This window comes from Choloepus didactylus, chromosome 15 (genome assembly GCF_015220235.1).
Source record: "Choloepus didactylus isolate mChoDid1 chromosome 15, mChoDid1.pri, whole genome shotgun sequence".
In the NCBI taxonomy this organism is placed as follows: Eukaryota; Metazoa; Chordata; class Mammalia; order Pilosa; family Megalonychidae; genus Choloepus; species Choloepus didactylus.
In genome coordinates this window covers 74225203-74247465 of record NC_051321.1, presented here as the reverse complement: position 1 = coordinate 74247465, position 22263 = coordinate 74225203, and the positions used below count along the sequence as shown (strand labels likewise).

Here is a 22263-nt window from a genome sequence, read left to right as displayed (position 1 = left end):
GACTTTACAATGTGTATCGTCGACTTACTGCTAATATAAGTCATAAGTAAAAATTCTAGAACATCAGAACACTGCAACTTGGTTTACCTCCTTCCTGCCTTTTGCGTTGTTATCATTTTAATACTACATGTACTTTAAATCCAAGAGAGTATTGATTTGCCCATCAATTATTCTTTATAGTTACTTTTTCCAATATTCTTCATTCCTTCTTTTTTTTTTTAACTTCAGTTTTATTGAGATATATTCACATACCATATAGTCATCCACAGTGTACAATCACTTGTTCACAGTACCATCATATGGTTGGGCATTCGTCACCACAATCAATTTCTAAACATTTTCATTGCTTCAAAAAAAAAAGATGAAAATAAGAATAAAAATAAAAGTATAAAAGAACACCCAAAACATTCCAACCCTCATCCCACCCTATTTTTCATTTAATTTTTGTCCCCATTTTTCTACTCCTTTGTCCATACATTAGATAAAAGGGAGTATGAGCCACAAGGTTTTCACAATCACAGAGTCATACTGTGTAAGCTACATAGTTACACAATTGTCTTCAAGAATCAAAGTTACTGGATTACAGTTTGACAGTTTCAGGTATTTCCTTCTAGCTATTCTGAAACACTAAAGACTAAAATGGGATATCTATGTAGCACATAAGAATGCCCTCCAGAGTGACCTCTCAGCTCCATTTGAAATCTCTCAGCCACTGAAACTTTGTTTTATTTTGCATCCCCCTTTTGGTTGAGAAGATTTTCTCAATCCCATGATGCCAGGTCCAGGTTCATCCCCGGGAGTCATGTCCCACGTTGCCAGGGAGATTTACACCCCAGGAGTCAGGTCCCAGGTAGGGGGGAGGGCAGTGAGTTTACCTGCAGAGTTGGCTTAGAGAGAGAGAGGGGCCACATACGAGCAACAAAAGAGGTTCTCTGGGGGAGACTCTTAGGCACAATTATGAGTAGGCTCAGCCTCTCCTTTGCAGTAACAAGCTTCATAAGGGCAAGCCCCCAAATTGAGGGCTTGGCCTACCAAGTTGATACTCCTCAATGCTTGGGAGAACATCATTAGTAACCCAGCTGGAGAAGTCTAGTATTTCTGCATGTTTACCCAGTTCCTCAGGGGGCCCCTGCAAATATGTTTGTATTCTCTGCCCAAATTTCTTTGAGATCTTTGTTCTTTCTTGCAGTTCTGTGTTTCCTTTTGATTTTGTTTTCTTTCTGCTGAACAACTCCCTTCAGCATTTCTTGGAGTGCAGGTTTGGTGGTGAATTCTCTCAGATTTTGTCTGTCTGGAAATGTCTATTTCACCCTCGTTTCTGAAGGAGATTTTCGCTGGGTATAGAATTTCAGATTGGCAGATATTTTCTTTGAGCACTCTAAAGATGCTGTTCATTGTCTTCTGGCTTTCATCGTGCATTCATTTCCCATGGACTGCCATAACGCATTACCATGAACTGTGTGGCTGAAAACAACACACCAGTCTTCTCATAGCCGGGAAGCCGGAAGTCCAAAATGCACTTCACTGTGCTGAAGTCAAGGTGTCAGAAGGGAGAATCCTTCCTTGCCTCCTCCAGCTCTGGTTGCTGCTGGCATCCCTTGGCCTGCGGCCGCTTCACCATCTCCAGTTTCCTCTGCCCCACCTTCATTGCCTTCCCTCTGTGTGCGTCTGCCTCTCATGTAAGGATATGTGTGATTGCGCTGAGGGCACATCCAGAACATCCAGGATAAGCTCCTCCTTAGTGTCCTTAATCCACTTCTTGCCAGATAAGGTAACAGTCACAGGTTCTCGGGATTAGGACATGAAGGTGTTTTGGGGAGGGCCATTTTGCAGCCTACTGTTTATTTCTGGTGAGAAATCATTTTTCATATTGTTCTTGTTGTTGAAGGTAATGTGATGCTCCTCAACCCCCCATTGCTTTTAAGATTTTCTCTGTCTTCAGTTTTCTTTACGTTAATCCTGTCGGGGGGACTTTGTAACACTTTCTTGACTCTAGCTTGATGCTTTGGTAGTTTTGGAAAATTCTGGCCACTGTTTTCATTTCAAAAATTGTTATGGGTTACAGTTCCACAGTTTCAGTTCTTCCCTTATTATGAAATATAGGGTATATACAGAAAGATGAAAGACTTTCAAAGCACAATTCAATGAGTAGCTATAGAGCAAATTTCAAAGAATGGTATAAGTTACATTTCCACCATGTCATTTATTTCCTTCTATTTTAATACCTCAGCGTCTAAAATATATCTATCTATCTATCTATCTATCTATCTATCTATCTATATATATATAGTTTCAGTATTCATAGAGCTTTGTTAAATCCTATCTTGTTTGTTGCTATCTCTTCTTCTCATGTAATCTCCTTCTCCATCTTCAGGGGTGTCCAGGCAGTGAGCACCCTAACTTGTTCATATTGAAAGGGGGTGTTGACAGTATGGGGAAGGGGCTGCATCTGATTGTTATTCTTAAAGAGGCTGTTGCCTCTGGGTTTTAGGACTTGTCTGGCATAGGAACACTCTGGTGGATTTCAGTTTCTGAGAGATAAAACTTAGTGAGTGCATCTTTTATAGACTCTCAAGTAGGGACCTAGGTATTTGGAGACCACTTTTGGTAAGGGCATGGCATACTGTGGCCATTCGGGATGTCTAGCTGGAGCTTGCATAAGAGAAACCTCCAGGACAGCCTCTTGACTCTATTTGAGATCTCTTAGCCACTGTACCCTTATTTTGTTGCCTTTCTTTTTCCCCCTTTTGGTCAAGTAGGAATTGTTAATCCCTCGCTGTCAGGGCCAGGCTCATTCCTGGGAGTTGTGTCCCACATCACCAGGGAGATTCATTCCTGTGGAAGTCATGTCCCTCTTTGGGGGGAGGTTAATGAATTTATTTGTGAGTTGGGCTTAGAAAGAGAAAGGCCACACCTGAGCAATAAAAGAGGTTCTCTGGAGGTATCTCTTAGGCATCATTATAGGAAGGCTCAGCCTCCCCTTTACAGCTCTAAGTTTCACAAGCACAATCCTCCGGTCGAGAGCCTGATTTATTAAATAGTGGGTTCCTGATTTTACTTTATAGTCTATCCGCAGATAAACGGCCAGTTTCTCGCATTGTATTCACTTAGTTGTACAATCATCATTACTCGCAACTTTAAACAATTGTCATAACATAAAACAATCCAAAGCTCTTAGCTGCTAAATATTCATTCCTAGTATTAATGTAGTGCTGGTAAGATATTCCTATTAAATATAGCCTTTAATATGTAATGGGTAGTTTTTTCATATACCACTCTGTTGTTAACCCTTTGCACCAGTGTCATACCTTATAAGTATATCATGCTAACACTTATTTAGGTTTATGGTGCTGTTCTGTGGGTTACATGCCTTAAACAACCATTTACAAACATGTTCACTTTCAGTGCGTCACTGATACTCGTAATCCTGTTAATGAACCATAGTCACACGTGACCATTCCCATACCATTAAGTTCACCCTCATTATCATATCTGTACATAGATTATCATTCCCCCTTCAGTGGCTTCTGACTATCTCTAGGTCCCCTATATTCCACATTATAAGACACTTATTTTACCTTTTTCATGGAGTTCACATTAGTGGTAATGTACAGTATCTCTTCTTTGTGTCTGGCTTATTTCACTCAGCATTATGTCTTCAAAGTTCATGTGTTGTCATATGTTTCAGGACCTGGTTCTTTCTTACCGCAGTGTAGTATTCCACTGTGTGCGTGTACTAGCAAGGGGGTGGGGGAGTGGGGGCTGCCGCTGCGCACAGCCCATCGGGCAGATCTGGGTCACATGATCACACGTGGCAGCAGGGGAGGCTGCCTGATCTAAAGCTCAGATTTTATCTCAAACGAGAAGAGGAGAGTGGATACTGGATGGAAGTTAGCAGGCATAAGACACCCAAGTTACTGTTTGAGTGCTGAAGGGTGGTTGAGGAGGAGGGGCCTAGGCTGGTGTCCAGCAATAACTGTGTCCTGCCTCGAGGGAGGCTGGGTGCCCCAGTCGTGGTGGGAAAGTCGCGCGCAGCCAGGGATGAGGTGGACCTGCTGGGGTGGGGAGCAGTTGTGCCCCCCCTCCTCCATCGTAGGCTGGGGTCCCCGTAATGCCACTGCCTCCTCTCCTGCAGATTCGGTGAGCAGCTTGGCCTATCAGCGGGTGCAGAAGGTGGACTGCACGTCTCCAAGGCCCGTCCTGGTTCTGGGACCCCTGCTGGATGTGGTGAAGGAGATGCTAGTGAATGAGGCTCCCGGCAAGTTCTGCAGATGCCCCCTCGGTAAGGGGCGCCTTCTGCGCCGGCCGGGCCTATGTCAATCCCCATGACGGCCCCAGGGCCAGAGCCCAGTGTGCCGGAGCCTTCCCTAGAGGACAGGCGACGAAAGACTGGGTCAGAGCAGCATGCAGCCCAGCCCTTGCTCCTGGGGAGAGAGAGGGCAGTGGCCGTGTCTCTGGAGGGCTCCTGCGGGGCCAGGGCAGTGATGAGGACTCGGCAACACCGTGGTGCCTGGGAGGGGCTTCAGCTGCGTCCCTCACTCCCGTGTCCTGTGTCCCTGTCCCTGTTGTGCAGAGGTGATGAAGGCCTCCCAGCAGGCTATCGAGCGGGGCGTCAAAGATTGCCTCTTTGTCGACTACAAGCGGAGGAGCGGGCATTTCGATGTGACCACAGTGGCTTCCATAAAGGAGATCACAGAAAAGGTAACCCCCTGTCAGGCCCGGGCCCCTGCCTTCAGGACTCTCCCTGCGTGGCTCTTGACCCCCCTTGCTCCTCGGAACTGTCCGCACACTGTCGGGCGGAGCATATTTGCTCCCAGTCTGCTCTTGTTGGCCGCTGGAGCTGGGGCGAGTGCTTGTCTCTGGGTGCTTGTGCCTTCAGCAGCGTGAAGTAAACAAACCCTTGGAAAGTCTGTGGAGTCTTCCTGCGCACTTGCCGCCTCTCCCCCTCTTGGGTGGTGATGAGAGCCTTGAACTCCAGGGAAAAACCTCTTGCGGGAAATTCTAAAACAGGGTCCCCGCGAGGATCTGCTGACCTGGTGCGCAGAATTTTATGTTTGTGTGCCTCATCTGGGGAGAGAGTGCACATCTTTCATCAGGTCCTCCTTGGGAAAGGGGAAAGAGCCGTGGCTGTCTGTCTCTTTATGCTTTTGAGCACTCTCAGGCCCATTTACCAGGTGGCATGAAACAGGAGTGGGCAGCTCTGCAGGGCGTGTTGGAAGGACACCCGGCTGTAGGGTCAGAGCAAAGGGTCCGGGGTCTCCTTCAGACTCAGCCTCCTCAGGCTCGGTGACCTTGGACTGCTCGATCCCCTCTTTGGGCTTGGGTTTCCTTCTGTGAAAGGAAGGAGTTGGCTTCTTACAGCTTTAAGTGCATATTGCCCTGTTGAAGTGTAAAACCTTCCATCTTGGGCTCAGCGATGGTTGGGACCCCTCCGTGGAGGGTGTGTGTGTGTGTGTGTGTGTGTGTGTGTGTGTGTGTGTGGTGGGGGTGGGGTACAGGCAGGAGGCTGTGGCATTTCTTTGTCCCCACTCAGCCTGGAGGCTGAGGGGACCCTAGGTACATATTTCAGGCACACTCCCCTCCAGGCCTCTCTGACTTTGCGTTTTGTCATTCTGGCAGAAATGAGGTTTCTAGGCTGGGGCTGGGGTAGGGAAGCAAGAAGTCCCCCATACCTGGGTGAAGGCAGGAAAGAGAGTTGTAGTTGGGCTGTCCAGATCCCGCGCAGCCAGCCCGGCTCCAGCTCCCAGCAGCTGGTGGGGAGAGCTTATCCTGGGTCAGGTGTCCCCACAGTGCACCATGTGTGGTCTTCATCGATGATGGGTTTGGCTGCCTTATTCACAGTCAGAACCTTACATGCTCGTATTTGGAGTAAGGTCAAGCTGTGTGAAGGTGAGGGGCAGGACCCATGGGGACCCAGAAGGGGTTTCTCCTCCTGGGCAGGAGAAGGGCTGGCTGGCGGTGCCCTCGGAGGCCCAGCCCCTCACACCTGCCCTCGGTGCTCATGCTCCACCTCTCCTCCTGCAGAACCGGCACTGCCTCCTGGACATCGCTCCCCACGCCATCGAGCGGCTGCACAACCTGCACATCTACCCCATCGTCATCTTCATCCACTACAAGAGTGCAAAGCACATCAAGTAGGTGGTGGGCTCCCCAGGGCTTGGCCTGGACCTTGCCAGGATGGGAGCTGGTGGCCTGAGCTTCAGGAGCAGGGAGGCAGGAGAATGAGAGACACGAGACACCTGTCGGAAAGGACCCTGCCCCCACAGGCCTTGTTTTGCATTCAGTCAGGCCAATTTTAGTCCAGTGTAGCACCCCCTCTCCATTCAGCCCCTCAGCCCTGCTTGGGGGCTGCCACAGTGTCCCCGGCATGTCCAGCGGTGTCTGCACAGCCCCTTCCCACTTCTCTGCCCCCTCTCCAAGCTGCTGAGCTTGGAGCTCAGAAGGACACAGGGAGCTAGGAGATCGGGCTAGACCCTGCTCAGTCACCAGCCAGCTGGTGAGTCTGACAAGCCTCTGCTTGTGCGGAGGTGCAGTTTCCTCATTGGTGGGCTTACTGTTTGCCGAGGCCCCTTTTCCTTTTACCTTCCTGTGCTCCCAAGCTCCTGGCACCCAGTCAGGGCCAGCTGGTGTGTCTGCTTCTTGTGTGCACGCACCAGGCCACCCACTGTGCCCTCAGTCCAGCACACCCGATGGGGCCTGCAGGCTGGTGCTATGCTATATGCTTGGGGCCCCCCACAGCCTGGCCCCTGCTGCCATGGGGGCCCCAATTCCCCTGGCCACGGAAAGGAAGAGGAGGACCTGGGAGGGGCGAGAGGCTCAGCCCAGTCCCTGAATATCCCAACAGGGAGCAGAGAGACCCCATCTACCTGAGGGACAAGGTGACTCAGCGGCATTCCAAAGAGCAGTTTGAGATGGCTCAGAAGGTTGAGCAGGAGTATGGCAGGTACTTCACAGGTAGGTGTGCAGGTGTGTGCCGGGCGTGGAGAGGAGGGAGTCGAGGCCTCCCAGGGGCGTCTTCCGTAGGAGTGGGGGTGGCCCGCGCTCACTGGGCGCTCACCAGCTATGAGATGTTCTGATTTCAGTCCCTGGGCACCACCAGGCGTTTTAAAGAGTGAAATGAAAAGTTTTCTGAAGCTAGGTCTCTAGTCCCTGTCTGCTCTTTCTCACCCACATTCTTACACAGGAGGGAGCAGCTCTGTCTCGTGGGCCAGGCCCCATGTGGTGCAGCTCCAGAGCCCCATAGCCCGGGGGTCCCAGCAGCCCCTGGCGAGCAGCCAGCACCAGTGTGGGGGCCATGGCCATCTGGCTCTCGGTGGCCAGTGTCAGTCGTGAGGTTTTGGGAAGAAAACCCATCTCTGGGCTTTGAAACAAATAAACAAACAAACAAAAAAACCAAGAAAACCATGGCTCCGATTTCCTGCTGCCGTTTTATTCCTGGTTTTCAGCCTCTTACATAAAATCAGACCTCTGTAGGGGTTAACGCTTGGTCATGGAGAGGAGAGGGCAATGAAGTTAAATTGTGGGGTGTGTTGCGCAACCCGTTGGGAAGGACCAACCTGGGTGTTTGCATGTGTGTCTTAATTTCTAGTCCCTCACGGGCTTTTGCCTAATACATTAAAAATGAATTACCAGATAAACGAAACTTAAAAATCCCCCAAACATACAAAACACAAAACCTCATTTTTTTAGGTTAGATTCAACTGACATAAAATAATTCTGTCAAAATTTCTATGGCAGTTTCTAAACACTCGCTGTCAGTTTCTGCACACCCCTGTTGCAGCCGGGGCAGCTTGTCAACCAGCGCTGTCCTGGGGGACGCCCTGTGTGTGGCCCTGGTCTGGTGTCCACCAAACCCGTGGGGCTGCACACTTCCAGGGCAGAGCCAGCCCAGAGTGGGACACGCTTCATGGTCCTGGCTGGAATCTTCTCTGAGCCCAGGACTCCTGACTCCTTAAACTCATCCCTGCTCCCTCTACAATCCTTCTGCCCTGTGGACCACACAGCACCCCCTCTTCCTTCGCCAACCTGCTTTCCGGTGTGCTGAAGCCCCCCCATTGTGAGCCTGGGCACCCGCGCCCCCCAGGGTATTATTGGGGCAGGGTGGGCAGTACCTGTATGTGGTCAGTTCTGGACACCCATGTTACAGGGTACATTGGAGCCTGACCGAGCCGCACTGAACAGTTGATTGGAGGACAGATGAGAAGCAGGACTTGATTTGCATTCCACTCAATCCCCCGTCTTCTTGCTTGACAGAGGAGAGTGGGGTGGGCGTGGGGCAGGAGTGCCAGAAAAGCCCAGCGCAGGCCCCGGAGAGGCCTTGGAAACCCAGGCTCTTCCTCGGAGCTGAATGTGTGTGTCTGGGGGGGGGATCTCTTTGCAGGGGTTGTCCAGGGAGGAGCCCTTTCGAGCATTTGCACCCAAATCCTGGCAGTGGTCCATCAGGAACAGAATAAAGTCCTGTGGGTCCCAGCCTGCGCGCTATAGGGGAACAGCATCCTGTGAAGTGACTGCACCTACTCTGCCAACGTAAATACGCGGCCCAGCTCATTTTAGCGACTAAAACCAGAGGAAGGTCTGTATGTGAGCCTGAAGGGAAAGGATCCCACCAGTAGAGAAGGCAGCAGCCAAACGGACCCAGGCCCGGGGAGCAGACTGCTTTTCTCTCACCCATGTGCTTTAAGACACAAAAGACTTCCAGCAGAGGGGTTCAACACCAGCCTTTCTTTCGCTAGCCAATCAGAGATGCTGCAAAGAGAACCTTCCAGATCACAAGTTTACAAACCTTTTCTAAGTATTTGGTGGTTTCTGTTTACTTGAACGGCTTTGTGTTGTTGGTGCCGAGCCCCCCACCCATCTGACCCCTCTGTCGCTTTGGTGTTGCTTTACCTGCTGTCAACAAAACGACTCCGGAACCACATCAGGGGCTGCTTTGCCCTGGGAGGTTCCCGGTGGGACCAGGGCTGCCCCTAGACGGCCCCTCTCCAGGAAGGACATCGCGACCCCAGGTGCCTGGGCCATCTGGGGTGGCAGATCCAGTGCCTTTGTCGCGTCGACTTGCCAGTGGCAGCATTTTCCCCCCTTCCTGCAGCAGAGGGGGAAGACTCCTTTGGCGGTCTTGTAAACTCACCTCTCTAGTTTCCTCTCCTGCTTTCCACGTCCTCTCATGTTGCCTCCACCCGCGTTTACTATTTAAGCATTCTCTCCCATCCCGCAGAGCTTCGTGGGTTCACGATGACACAGTTAGGTTCAGGACAGGGTGTTAAGTGAGGGCCAGGGTGGGCCACTGGGTCCTTTTTAGGGCCTGCAATTTGTGACAGCCTTGAGTGGTGGAATTTTTGCAGGGTAACTTGTAAATTGTAGGCTTTAGACTGCGGTGAGCACTTCAGCTCTTTCTGACATGAAAACGTCCCTGTTTCAGTCTTTGCATTGAGAGCTTTTTAGGGGAAGTGTGGTCATGAGTGTTGTCACTGTCACGAATCTAAAAGTGAAATCTGGGGTCTCTTTAGTCTTGGTTAGAGCCCGCTTGGTATGGACGGTGCTCCTCCAAGATGTGTCCGTTGGGGGTTTGTTTTGCACTTCTGACACCGGGTGTCTCTGGCTGAAGATTCGCTGTGTTTCCTCCTTCAGCTGTTTCCTGTTAGGTACTGTCCCGGGCTCTGCGGGTCATGGGACATGCCCTGTATTTTCATACTGCTCCTGACATTTCATTTTCCGAGCAAGAAATCTTTGATTTCATTTTATTCTTTGTAATTCTAGACACTAGATTGTAGTTTAGCCATTACTGACTTTTTTTTTTTTTTTAAAAAGGGATATATTTTCTTGCACAATTGTTCAAAAAGAAGTTTCAGTCCTCAATGCTGTCCTTTGTTTTACAGGTACAAGTTTTCTAGCTCAGACAATTAAAAACTGTAGACTAGGTCTTGCCGTATTCCCTTCAGAGCCCTCGGGGGCTGGTTTTCCTAAGCGGCAGGCTGCGCTGGGCTGGGAGGGTGGTACGCGTAGGCAGACAAGGTACGGTTCTGGCAGACGGGGATTTTCTGTACTAAAATGTTACTTTGTATCAAAAGTTATACAGACTTTAGTACAACAAATAAAGGTCAATTTCTATAACTTGTGTGTGAAGATTCCTGTGTTTCACTGGGTTCCATCTCCTCCCGCTTCCTCAACTTCCCCTTTTTCCTAACCTCAACACAGCTCTCCTCTGCAGAATGTGGCCCCGAGTGGCTGATGTGTGAGGTCCTCTCCAGCTGGCATGATGATCAGGAGGCCGTTTCACCCACATCCGCCTCTGTCCGAATCCCTCCTCCCCTCCGTCCAGCGCTGGCTGTGGCACCGGTCACCCCAGGCAGCTGATTGGGGTCAGCCTCAAGCCTGCCCTCAGGTGCTCACAGGCAGGCCTGCACATTTGGGCTGGGTGGCAAAAAGCAACGTAAGCTAAGTGCGCTGGGCGTCTCAGTCAGGGATCCACCTGCAAGAGGAGCTGCCCAGGCCAAGCCCCGCCTCGGGGGCTGCATCGGGAGGGAGGGTCGGGACGCCAGAGTCTCAGAGCTCTCCAGGCCAGCTCAGGTGGGCCTGAAAGTCCATATTCCAGGGTGCTGGGAAGGCTTGGCCTGAGGCGACCGGGAAGCCAGAACTGGCCTCGTTAAATGCCCAGAGGCTCGAGGCAGAGCAGAGACCTCTTTCCCTGTTCTTTGTATTTGGAGGGGCATGAGGGCAGCATGTTCTAGAAAAGCCTTGTGCTGGCCTGGTGACCGGGTCAGTGGGTACAGAGCTGGTGTTGGTGCCTTCCTTGTCCTTCCCTCCACCGTGGACCTGCAGTCTTGGCCTCACCCGTGGCGAGGGGCTTCGCAGAACTGTGCTGGCCTCTGTTGCTGAGAAGGGGTGGGAGCCAGGGCAGACCCTACCCCCTTCTGCCTGCGTTTGCCCGAGTGCCTGGCCCTGTACCGCCATGGCCCAGACCCAGAGCCGTTCTCGGGGCATGGCAGCTGCTCCCCAGATTTTAAGTCACCCACCCAGCAAATGGGGAAGGAGGGGGGTGGTGTGGGAGCAGGGGTCATGGCTACTATTTAGGAGCAGTTAATGTTAAAGAGTTCAGTTATGATGCCAAAATCCAGCCTTACAAGTGATTTTATTTTCTTCTTTAGACTTTTCTGTATTTTCCAAATTTTCTGCAATGTATCTGGTTTTCTTTTATGATTGCAAGGGAAGACACACTATGCCTTTTTAAAATGGTGGGCCAGTTACATCACTGAAATCACAGAATGTTTATCTGGGTCCACTAAGGCCTTGCAGGGTAGCTCCCCAGACACGCTGCCAGGCAAGGCCGAGCAGAGGGGGTTCACCCCTGCCCACGTGCAGCTGGTCTCGAAGCCACCCAGACCTCGTGCTTGGTGGGGTGGTGGTGCCACAGCCAGATGACCTCTGCCCCGAGTTGGCATCTGTCTTATGCAGACACCATCCTTCTAATTCTAGATCGTTCTAGAATGGCCCAGCCGAGAAGTCAGAGAGGCAGAGCTGACTTTCAGCTCTAACCACGACACAAGGCCTTGGACAAGTGGTGCTGACTCGTGGCCTCAGCACGTCTGCCTCCAAAGACAGTGAAGACTAGCCGACGTCTAGGGCCCCTTCCCGAAACACCATCTATGATTCTGTGATGTGGGGGAGGCAGCAATGGACTCCGCTTCACTTGTGGTCTTTCAGAGGCTGAGGAAAACTCCAGCAGCCTTGACCCACTGTGACTTTTTCTTCTGAGGTGCAGGAGACACCCTGATACCTAACGCTGAGGAGCAGCAGTTAAGACAGAGGCCTGAGGCCGGACAGAACAGCCGCCCAGCCCGGAGTTTTACTCTGGGAAGCTGAGCTGTGCTCCCTGGGGGGTTGGCAGAGGACCACCTGGGACCCGGAAGCCAAGGATGGAGAGAAGCAAGAGGCGGTGCAGGGTGGGGCCCAGAGCAGGCATGGTCTCAAAACCAGGGAGCCTGCACGGTCTGGCGCTGGAACGGTGGTCCTCTCAGAGGGGCCTGGGAAGAGGACCCGGGGAGTCGGGCCACGTCTCCACTGCTCCCTCCCACTGGCTCCCTGGCCTGTGGGTTTCCTCGGCCAGTCTTGTCCATCCATGCTCCCTCATTTGCTTGCACCTTCAGGATTTAGTCTCTGGCCTCTTGTTCTCCGTCAGTTATTCCCCTTCAGTTCTCCTTGCCGTTACGGGTCTATGTCTTTGGGATTTTTTTTCCCAACTGAAAGGTATCATGTGCAGAAGAGCATATACACTACAAGGGGATATTATAGTGGAGGATGAAACGAACAGTGCCTGTATCGTCTACACTGAGGGAGAGAACAGCACCAGTATCCCAGAAGCCCCCCATGCCCCCACCAAGGTCAATCCCTCATCTTCTCCCCCAAGTAAGCCCTGTCCTGACTTAGGGTTCAATCGTTTTCCTGCTTTCCTGTATCATTTTACCCACTATAGAGGTATCTTGAAACAATGTATTGTTCAGTTTTGGGAACTGAGCATCAAGCATAAACCCAGCTGTGCGGGGACAGCCCCGTCTTCAAGGGGAGTTGAGAGCCCCTTCTGGGGGAGCATGGGCCACCACCATCAGGACGCACGCCTGCACTGTCCCCAGGCACGGTGCCAGCTGCTCTGCGGAAAGAGGGTCGGAGGGAGCGGGCTGCTTCTGTCCGCTTCTACGCGCCCCTCTACGGCTGTCCTCTAGGTTCCAGGAGCACGTCAGAGCTGAACCCTTCTGTGGGGTGAGGTGGGGACCTCCGCTGGTCTGGAGATCAGGAAGTTCACCAGCCCGTCACCAGGGCCCCCGCAGTGCCAGTCAAGCTCTGGGCCAGGAAGCCTCACCCGGGTCGGATGCTGGCAAAGCAGGCACAGAGGCCGCAGGGACCGTGGCACTGGCAGCTCCCGACACCCCTGGCTGGAGGCCCTGCCCCAAAGCCACTAGCTTGTCCTCCAAGTTCCAGCTGTCACCCTGGCACCTCTCCCCTATATTCCTGAGAATTTCCTGGGAATTTCCGTGATTGGTTTCTTCGATTTTCATGTCCTGCCCTCCTTAGAGCGCCCTCCTGTTTGCTGTGTCATTTGTGAAGGAAGAGAAAAGGTTAATCCAGGTCTGAATCCTTTCTCCACAGGAAGGTGATTACTCTGACCATCTCCCTGCACCGTTTTCTAGGAAAGTTCTGGATCAAGAAAAAAGTAGCAAATCCTGTGTTGGCCGTGGCCTCTTGAGGGGCACATGGGCGTCAAGAAGACTGGGAAAGGAGGCCTGGACCCCGAGGCTGGGCTCACAGCTGCTGGGTGGCTTTCCCTGTTCCTTCTGGAGCTTTTCTCGCTCGTACGTTGGCGAGCCTGGACTGGTCCCCTCGTTTTCTGACCTGGCATCATTTTGTCTTTTTCTTATTCCTTCGGAGAGATTCCCCCTATTTTTATCTTTTGAGTTCTTTGCTTGAATTTTTCAGTTTTAATGTTTTTAATTTCCAAGCACTCTTGTATTTTCTGAAAACCTGTTATTATAGTATCCTGTAATTGGTTTCTGGGTATAGAACCTTCTGTGGTTTGAAAATAGAATCGTTCTTTTCTTCTTCCCACATATTCTGTTTCTTCCAGGGTGGTTTTATTTATTCATTACATTTTTTTAAATTAGCAGCTTTAACCTCGGGTGTCTGGTAATCCTTAGGTGTCTGCTACCGACAAGCGTGGAGGAGGGAAAATTACAGAACCCACGGGCTGAACTGTTGTTGGGGAATCTCAGTCTTCCTTCTGGAGTCTTCCTGTCCTGACTGGAGGGCGGGCTGGCAAATTTTGTGAGCCCAGTGGGGGAAGAGGGCTGGGTGCTTTGGCGCTTTGCATTCAGCTCCCTGTAGGGCAGCATCCGATCCTTTGGCCCAGCTGTGTCCGTGGGGTACCCATGCTCCAAGCCGTGCCTGGTCCCTTACTCCAGAAATCCTCTTTCACTCCGAGGGATAAACCTCCTTCCCTCTGGCGAGTGGAGGGAGAGCCAGGAGCCCTGTCGCTTGGAGTCTGGGCATCTGTTTCCCACCCAGTTTTACTCATTCCTTCACTCAAGTTCTAGAAGAAACCATGCGGCAGTTCCCTGCCATTGGAGATTCTTGGCTTTCTCCTCTGCAGCTCTGGCCTTTGGCATTCTCGGGGCTGCTAGGTAATCTGTCACTGGTCCGTCTGCTTTCCAGGTTCTAAAATGATTTCGCTGCTGTTGCTTCTTCAGCTGCCTTTTAGACTTACGTCTTTTTAAAAGCAGTCCTTTTTCTGTATTTACCATGTTTTCATGGCGTTTCAGGAGGCACAAAATTAAGTATATGTATCAGTCTGCTTCCTGTTAGGGTTTTCGATCGGGAAGAGAAGAGACCAAAATTCAACTCTGCACAGGTGGGCTGAAGCCTAACACTGCGCCAGCCCCAAGCAAGGGGAACAGTAGGGCTTATATAGGGTGGTTGGCTGGAAGTTTTTTGTCCAGGGACGGGGACCTGGCAAGTCTAGATCAGCAGTTCCTCAGTGGCTGCTTTGGGGAAGGTGGTAGCTGGCAAGTTTCCATTGGCTGGCTTGAGAGCAAGAGCTTGGGAGTGGGGACTTGGGAGGTGGGAAAGTTTCAACTTGTAAACATTATCGCAAACTTGCAGAATTCCTAAGGGCAGGGGTGGGGTACTGCCTAACACTTCCTTAACCCAGAAGTGAGGTTTGTACGTCCTCGTATTCCTTTAGTATTATTTTACTGTTGTTTATTGGGTTCTCGGAGGGGACTTGAGTACCTCATTCCTTTAAACAGCAGCGTCCTGTTCCAGTTGGAGGGTGTCAGTCAGGGTTCAGCTGGAGCTGCAGAAGCAATAAGACCCAGCACGAAATGTGTATACATTTCTTATAGGGTGTTGGCTTATGAGATGGCGGGTGCTGACTAAGCAAGTCCTAAAGCCCTGTGGCTGGCAGTCAAGAGAAGGTCACAGTCTGCAGGATGGTCTGCAGGATGTCCGGAAACAAAGATCACAAACAGGAGGGAACCCTCCAGGCACGGCCAGAGCTGTTGTCCACAGGCAGAGTTTCTTCTCTTCCTTGCTACAGCTGCTTTTAAGGCCTTTCAACTGACGGAAGCAGACTGGCCTGGTTTATCCAGGACATTCCCTTCTCAAAGTCGGCTGATGAGGGGCTTTCATTCCACCTACAAAATACCTTCATTCCGCCACCGAGCTGAGTGTGTGACTGACTGGGGACTGTAGCCTGGCCAAGTTGACACATCAAAAAAGCCATCACAGTGGGTTTCCCAGTCATTGAACCAGTTTCCCCCAAACCGGCGCTTAGATTACGTCATTTGTTTTTGTTTGGATTTATAGAGGTATTTAAATTTGTCATCATAGACGCTTCTATGCTACTTTCATCTACCCCCATTTAAGGCAGCTAAAGGTGGATGGAGATGCCAACAAGAGTGGGGTGGAAGGTCCCGGTCTCCCCCCATCCCCAGCTCACCTGGGGACTCGATCGACCTCACCGTGCACCTCTTGAGCACGTGATAATCCCTTTCTTTTTTTTTTTTTCTTTAAAGAACAGAATCAGAAGCTGCTTCAAGCTCAGCGACAATGTGTGCTGGTATTGGTTCCCCACGGAAACATAAAAATGCTAAATCTAAAAACCGCAATGTATTTGACTAGAAGTGACTGTGGTTCTCAAATTTTTGACTAACATTTTTTTTGGGGGGGGAAGGTTATCTGCAAGAATTAGAATGAAGAGAGTATATGCTTAACTTTTGCATTTTGGAAGTTTACATTTTTTTTTCCTTAAGGATCAGTGCCATGCTTTTCTATTTTTGTGTTTGCAGTATATTAACTATTTACTCTCACCAACATCATTTATACATTCTGAACAATTCCCTTGTTCTTATCATATTTTTAAAAATTGCATTTTTTTCATAACTTTCCAATGAATCTATTAGATCTAAGGACCACGGGGCCAAGACCCAGCAGGCAGGTCTCCATGAAGCTCCTGCTTGAGGGGCTCTTCATCTGTGGTGAATACAATTGTCTATTCAAAACCAAAACTCTCAGAGTTGAATCTAAAAGGTGCATGTCCAGTAAGTATCCTTGAAGATGAGAAGGCGGGTTTCTCACTATGTGGGGATGAAGAAAAGCCAGAGGGGCGCAGTGGGGGAGACCAGGGGAAAGGGGGGACCAGGCCACCATGGGAAGTGCCAGAAAGAAAGGCTTCCGAATTCACATGGCCTCAGATGACACCCATCCCCACTCCCACCCGACCCCCACCACCTGCGACCTTCCAGGTGTGCATCCTTCTTTATCCCTCAGCTGTGAAGGAGGGGGCGGGGTGGATAAAGGATTTCAGGATCTCCTTGGCTTAGAAGACCTGTCTCTGGAAGGATTTGGCGATCAGACCTTCCTGAAGGGTTCGTGTGTGGGGAGTGGGGCAGGGGGTGGGGTGGGGTGGTGGCGGGAGAGTTGCTTCCAAAGTAAAAATGATGTAAAAGTAGTCTACACCGAGGTGTCCCGCTTCTACCCCTCATCCCAAAGGTACACATTCTTTAGTAATCAGTTTATTTATTTCTATTGCTGCTTTATGCACATACAAGCTAAGTCAAATTTGAATCTTCCTTTCTCCCCTTTCTTACCTTGATGGGAGAATTCACAGTATTCTGTATTTTAATTTTTTCACATAACACAAAATACCAAAATACTGGTGGTGTCTTTTGCTCTGGCTCTGCCCTGACTACTGTCTCGGCCTTGGTCACGGAGACCAAAATGCAGAGAGCCACCAGGCCAGTGGCCGAGGGCAGGGAAAATCGGTCCCCATCTCCTGGGAGCCTGCTTCCTGACAAGTGGTGGGGGATGCCAAGCAGCCCCTCAGAAGAGGCTGTGGGGAGCGCAATTCTGGCTCTAGGTGCACCATCAGCATTTCCTGTTTTTTATACGCAGTTGAGAACAGTGAATGGGGCTTTAAAAATACGTATTTAAATGTGACACAGAGACATGAAGTGAGCACATGCTTTTGGAAAAACGGTGCTGAAAGACTTGCTCGACTCAGGGTTGCCGCAAAACTTCATTTGTAAAAAAGCAATATATATGAAGTACAATATTCTGGTTTGTTAAGGCTGCTGAAATGCAATAAACCAGAAACCTTTTACAATGGGGATTTATTAGTTCATGAATTTACAGTTCTAAGGCCGTAAAAGAAAATCTATGTATTTATATGTATTTAAAAAGTTTTACATTGAGCCCAATTTGAAGTCCTCCTTTATGCCCACACTGTGTCCCCTGCTTTGGGAGTTGTGTTTCTGATTTCCATCCATGGAATGTCCAGTGTGTACACCATTGTTATAGGAGGCTGGAGATTTTCTGCTTGAATTCAACAGAGAAGAATCTCGCTGCTGATCTGCTATTCTGAGCCTGATGGGTTGGGCGAGACCTTGAGACAGGAAGGGAGGGGCTGGGAGAAAGGGGACACCAAGCGTTACCCAAAGGTCCTTGCAAGTATGGGAAGAGCATGTGTTGGCCACAGAAGGAGGGAGAGGGCTGGGCAGATCCCACCAAGGGTTGTGACACATGGACGACACCCCAGTGGACAGCACCCACACAGTGCCACAGTGCTGGCAGGGGGCGGGGGTGTGTGCAGGTACTAGGACACGCTGCCAGACGTAACCAAATGTAACCTGAGTGACGCCCCCAGTCATCTTGTGGGGTGTGCACTGCCAAGGGAATGGTCTTTAATGTCTGCATGACACCTACTGTGCGCCATATAACAGGAAATATTCATGGGCTATATACTTGAAATTTCCCCACGGTTAAAACTCCTTTTTTTTTTTTTTTTTAATCGGTATTCTATTGTAGCCATCTTTTATTCATATAGGAATTAAATGAAAAGAGAGCCAAACCTTGTTATTTTAAAACAACAGAACATTATTTTGATGTATCAAGCGAGGTATTCAAATCTGGACTTGAAATTACATGCTTGGAAGCACTTATTTGAGATGAAAATAAGTTCTAAAGTAACTTCTGATTAAAAATGAAACCTTTTTTTTATTGCAAATATTAATATTATGGGCACATGTCAGAAAGGCAAACAGTATAGCAGAGTTTGAAATGAAAAGTAAAAGAGGCTGTCATCTCTGACAGTGTGAGAGATCTGGTGATCCCCACCTGCTCTGTGATCACCCCGCATCAGTTAACGCGGAAACCACCGGGTGCTGGGTCACCTGATGAGCCGCAACGTGTTCCAGCAAAAAATGCATAGCCTGGATCCAATCAAACCTTGAGGTCCAACTGCCAGTTTACAGAAAGTTTATGGAAGAGAAGTACAAGATGCCAGAGATGCCATGAAGAAGCGATCCAGCAAATCTAAAATGTGAGTTGTTCTGCAACAGTGACCTGGTCTCTTCAATGCCGTGCATACAAAAAGAAAGATGTGTGTAGAGGGGAGGGGAGCTGTTTTAGATGAAGATAAAAGTTAGAGAGGACTTTTGGGGGACAATAGAGGACATTTGGATATGGCCTGCATTCAGCGTTACTAGGGAATTAGCATGTGAGGGTGCTGATTGAATTCTGTAGGGGAACGTGCTGTGGCAATGTGCGCTCAGCTCTTCAGAGATGCAGTAGCTAAGGTCATTTCCTTTGAAACGGTTTGGCGAAAAATATCACGGTGACTGTGGCAAACTGTCATCTGTTTTAGATTGAGGTGGTGGGTGTATAAGTTTTCATTACAAAAGAAATTAGGCTGGACCATGTTTGAACTATATATATATATATATATAAAGTTTTTACCAAACACCTTTATCATTATAGTTCTAAATGGTGTCTGTGGGGGGATAAAAAACAGACTCTCTTTAGCTGTGGTTCTAAGAATTCTAGTATAGCTAATATGGCAATGACACTGGGACTGTGAAGTTTTCCCAAAAGGGCTAATTTCTAGGTGGCCATATCACAAACTTAAAAAGTATTTCCAAAATACATAGGCAGTTGAGAGGTTTCAAACAATAGTTTAAAAGCCTAGAAGAGAACTATCTCATTTTCGAGAACTTTAAAACATAAATCCACTCTCTCCTGCTGAGAAACTTAAAGTATGGACATGACTAAGAAGATTGAGAAAACACATCGATAGTTTTCATAAAACTTCAATAAAAGCTCCAAGACACAAGTGTTCAAAACAGCTTATTCACGAAAATATCACTGCATCGTACTTTCGGAGGTGCCAGCATGCTGTGCTTGCAGTGAGAGGACACACAGTGCATCCCTAGTTAAAGCACCAGGTGCCAAGCTCAGCGGTTCGTCTTCCATTTACTCAGAATGCACCAACCATCCCTGTAAGAGTGAATAGTTCAAGTCCTATATTTCCTATGTCTTCACCTGTTTGCTTTTTGATAACACTGAGGCCCTTTTGCCTGTAGGTCAGCAGAATATTTTGAAAGAGGCTAGGACTACACTGAATATGGTATTGAAATAATACAGAACCCTTCTACAAGCGCTCATTGGACGCTTCAATAACATTTTAGAAAGGGAATGAAGAGAAATTTTGCAGTAATGTAAAACTGACAAATAGGCTAAAATACTTTGTAATTAATGTCAAAAATTGCCAAGATTATTGATACACATTTTGGTAAGGAAGAAAATCACTGTATTAGCAAGACTATTTGTGTGATATATGTCATTTCATACCACTAATGGAAGAAAATCCATAGCAAAGGAAACAAGAAGTTCATCAAAAAGGGAAATTTAGTAGTTTTATGATACATCAACACGCTTTTCCACAGAAACATTTCGTTTTTAAAACTACAGTGCTTTAATGTACTTCTAGCAACAACCCAATCTAAGGAGGCTAAGGAAAAAGACCTATCCAACCAGATGTGGTGTTTCTACTGTGGGAGTGAATTAAATAATGCTTCTGTAAGAAGGAGCTGAATCACCTCAACAACAATTTAACAAAGTCTTTTTCTTTTATATGGTAACTCGTAATTTGAAGACTTCACTAGTTCAAAATTAGGCAGGAAAGGAAAGAAGCTGACTGGTCAAACCCAGAAACAATGATTTGGCAAGTCACTCAGCTCATGGGTGTGCAATAATCTGTAGAAAAGTTGCTCGACTCTTAGTATTCCATTTTTCACATCTGTAGTGGAGTCCAGTACAACCACTTTTCTTTATCAACTTTAAGCTGCATACAGGCAAAGAGATCACAAACTGCTGGGAGGCCATAACAATCTGGGGGCAATTTACGTTCCTCCTGCAGGGGAGAAGTTACTTATACTTTTTGGGCCTTCTTTCGAAGTAGCCGCTTGTCTTCTCCAGAGAACTGACTGAAATTTCCTGTATTCTTTCCTAGCAAGACCCAGTCAGCTGTATTAAAAGGATACCAGGAAGCAGCTGTGGAGCTCACAAACGTTTGTCTGGGGATGCCACTTCCTGGGCAGCTCTGTCCTGGGTACCAGGCACTTCTTGAGACTTCCTTCTTTGCAAGATCTGATGAGCCATTCTGACAAGGGACTGTTCCTTATGATTTGAAAGGAATCAGCAATTCTAAAAGGTTCCATTGCCTTTTGGTGCCTTAGCCTGTTCTGTTGCTTCTTTTCTGGAAGGACAGAGCCACATATTCAGGGAATCTTTAAACTTCTCAGGCTCAGGTTTTGGATCCACCAGCATCCCATTTTTACCCATTCCTTCTTTCTTCAGAAGCCACTTACACAGAGCTTCCTTCTCACAATTCGCTTCACACACACACTCTGAAAAACTTGTGCAGGGCTCATTGGCTTTGCATACCTCCTCTACTTTATATGGTTCTGGATGTGTGTGGACAAGCCAATCCTCAGTAATCTTGCTGGGGGTGGACAGTGGTTTCTTGGGCTCTAGGTCATTCAGGCACTTCAGATTGCCCAGGTTTTCAATCCCCACACCTTTGGGCTGGTTGCCCTGACAACTGGAACAGGACTCAGGCTTGACAATCCAATCACTCACATTATAGGACTCCTGGAAAATCTGGGACAAGAGCTTCAACTTCTCACTGGTCTCACAGCTACCACTCTCCGGCTTCTCTGGCTTACAGGGTTCCTGGGGAGCCACCAGCCAATCAGAAAGGTCCATCTCATCTACATCAAGAAGCTCTAGGTTGCTGACTTTTTCAACTTCAGTGGAGAAAGAACTGGCAGTGGGATAGCTGTTACACTTTTGGTTACTTGGTTTTTCAGGAACTTCTTGCTGCTGACTCTTGAGGAGCCAGTTTTCCAAGCCCTTTAGGTTGCCCCTGCATTACTGAAGAAACAGCAGGTTCTGGGGGCAGTTTGACTGTTCTCCAGGGTCTGCTGCGGGGAGAGCCAGTCCTGGGGGTTGGCAGTGGGCACGTGAGGAGCCTGGTGACCATTCGCGGGTTTGCTTCCGAGGAGCCACTCGCCGAGGGGGACAGCTGTGGTACTGGATGATGGCTTCTGTTCTGGTATTGGGATATAACCTCTTTTCTCCAGGAAGGGCCCGATATTTGATGAACCAGCATGAGTCATCAGGTGCTCAGGGATTTGGGTAGTCTTGAGGGACCCAAATGTGGTGATGGTCTGGTGCAGAGCAGTTGTATCTGCATCAAAGAGTAGGACAGTGGAATCTTCGGGTTTGAGGGTCAAACTGCCCAGTCTTTCCAGACACAGAGAGACTTAATTGGCTAGCTCCTTGTTTTGGGTGCGCTCCAGTTGATGAATAAGACAATTGAAGTGGCCTAATAACCAGTAGAGCTTTTGGGCTTGGGGCTGAAGTGTCTCCTCTTTAAGCTGACAAATGAGATCTACCTGTGCATACAGCCACGCCTCACGGCTTCAAAAGCATTCCTGGTGACGGCTTATGCAGCTGTGAATCTGAGCTTTGACCGCTCGTGAGTCATCTTTAATTTGCTGTTCGGCCCGGAGAACTCCACCAATGGCGAGCTCCAGTTCCCTCCATGCCTCACACCTCAGAAGGGGTTCTCTGTTACTGGAGCGGCCACTCTGGTCCTGGGGTGTACTCATCCTGCTCGTTGTTTCAGTTCTGAGCGCCACTCCGGGCAACCTGACAGCACCTCACGGGGACAGACACACCGCCCGAGCGAAGTCAAGGCCTAAAGGCAGCAGTCTCTGAACTTTTTTATATTAAAGCTTAGAAAAAAGTTGGTTGTGATTCCCTCCCCAGTTCTACTTAACTTGAAGTAATCACTGTTACACTTTTATGTCTCCCCAAGTGAAAAAAGGAAACAGAAATCAAACCTGGGTGACACCTCCCTTCACATTTTCGCCTAAC

The 22263-nt window shown here is 49.0% G+C and overlaps 1 protein-coding gene and 1 pseudogene across 4 annotated transcripts in view; one reads left to right on the top strand and one right to left on the bottom strand.

The window, feature by feature from the left end:
- DLG5 (discs large MAGUK scaffold protein 5) overlaps window positions 1-10110 on the top strand; it is a 135361-nt gene extending 125251 nt beyond the window's left edge. For all 4 annotated transcript variants that reach the window (XM_037804541.1, XM_037804540.1, XM_037804539.1 and 1 more), the window contains 5 exons: window positions 4136-4282; window positions 4574-4701; window positions 6025-6134; window positions 6845-6954; window positions 8381-10110. In XM_037804541.1, coding sequence (XP_037660469.1) covers window positions 4136-4282; window positions 4574-4701; window positions 6025-6134; window positions 6845-6954; window positions 8381-8484 — 599 coding nt within the window. In that variant the 3' untranslated portion in view covers window positions 8485-10110. The remainder of the gene's footprint in view (window positions 1-4135; window positions 4283-4573; window positions 4702-6024; window positions 6135-6844; window positions 6955-8380) is intronic.
- A 10003-nt stretch (window positions 10111-20113) lies between these two features.
- Window positions 20114-21995, bottom strand: LOC119510527 (annotated as a pseudogene).
- Between the last annotated feature and the right edge of the window lie 268 nt (window positions 21996-22263).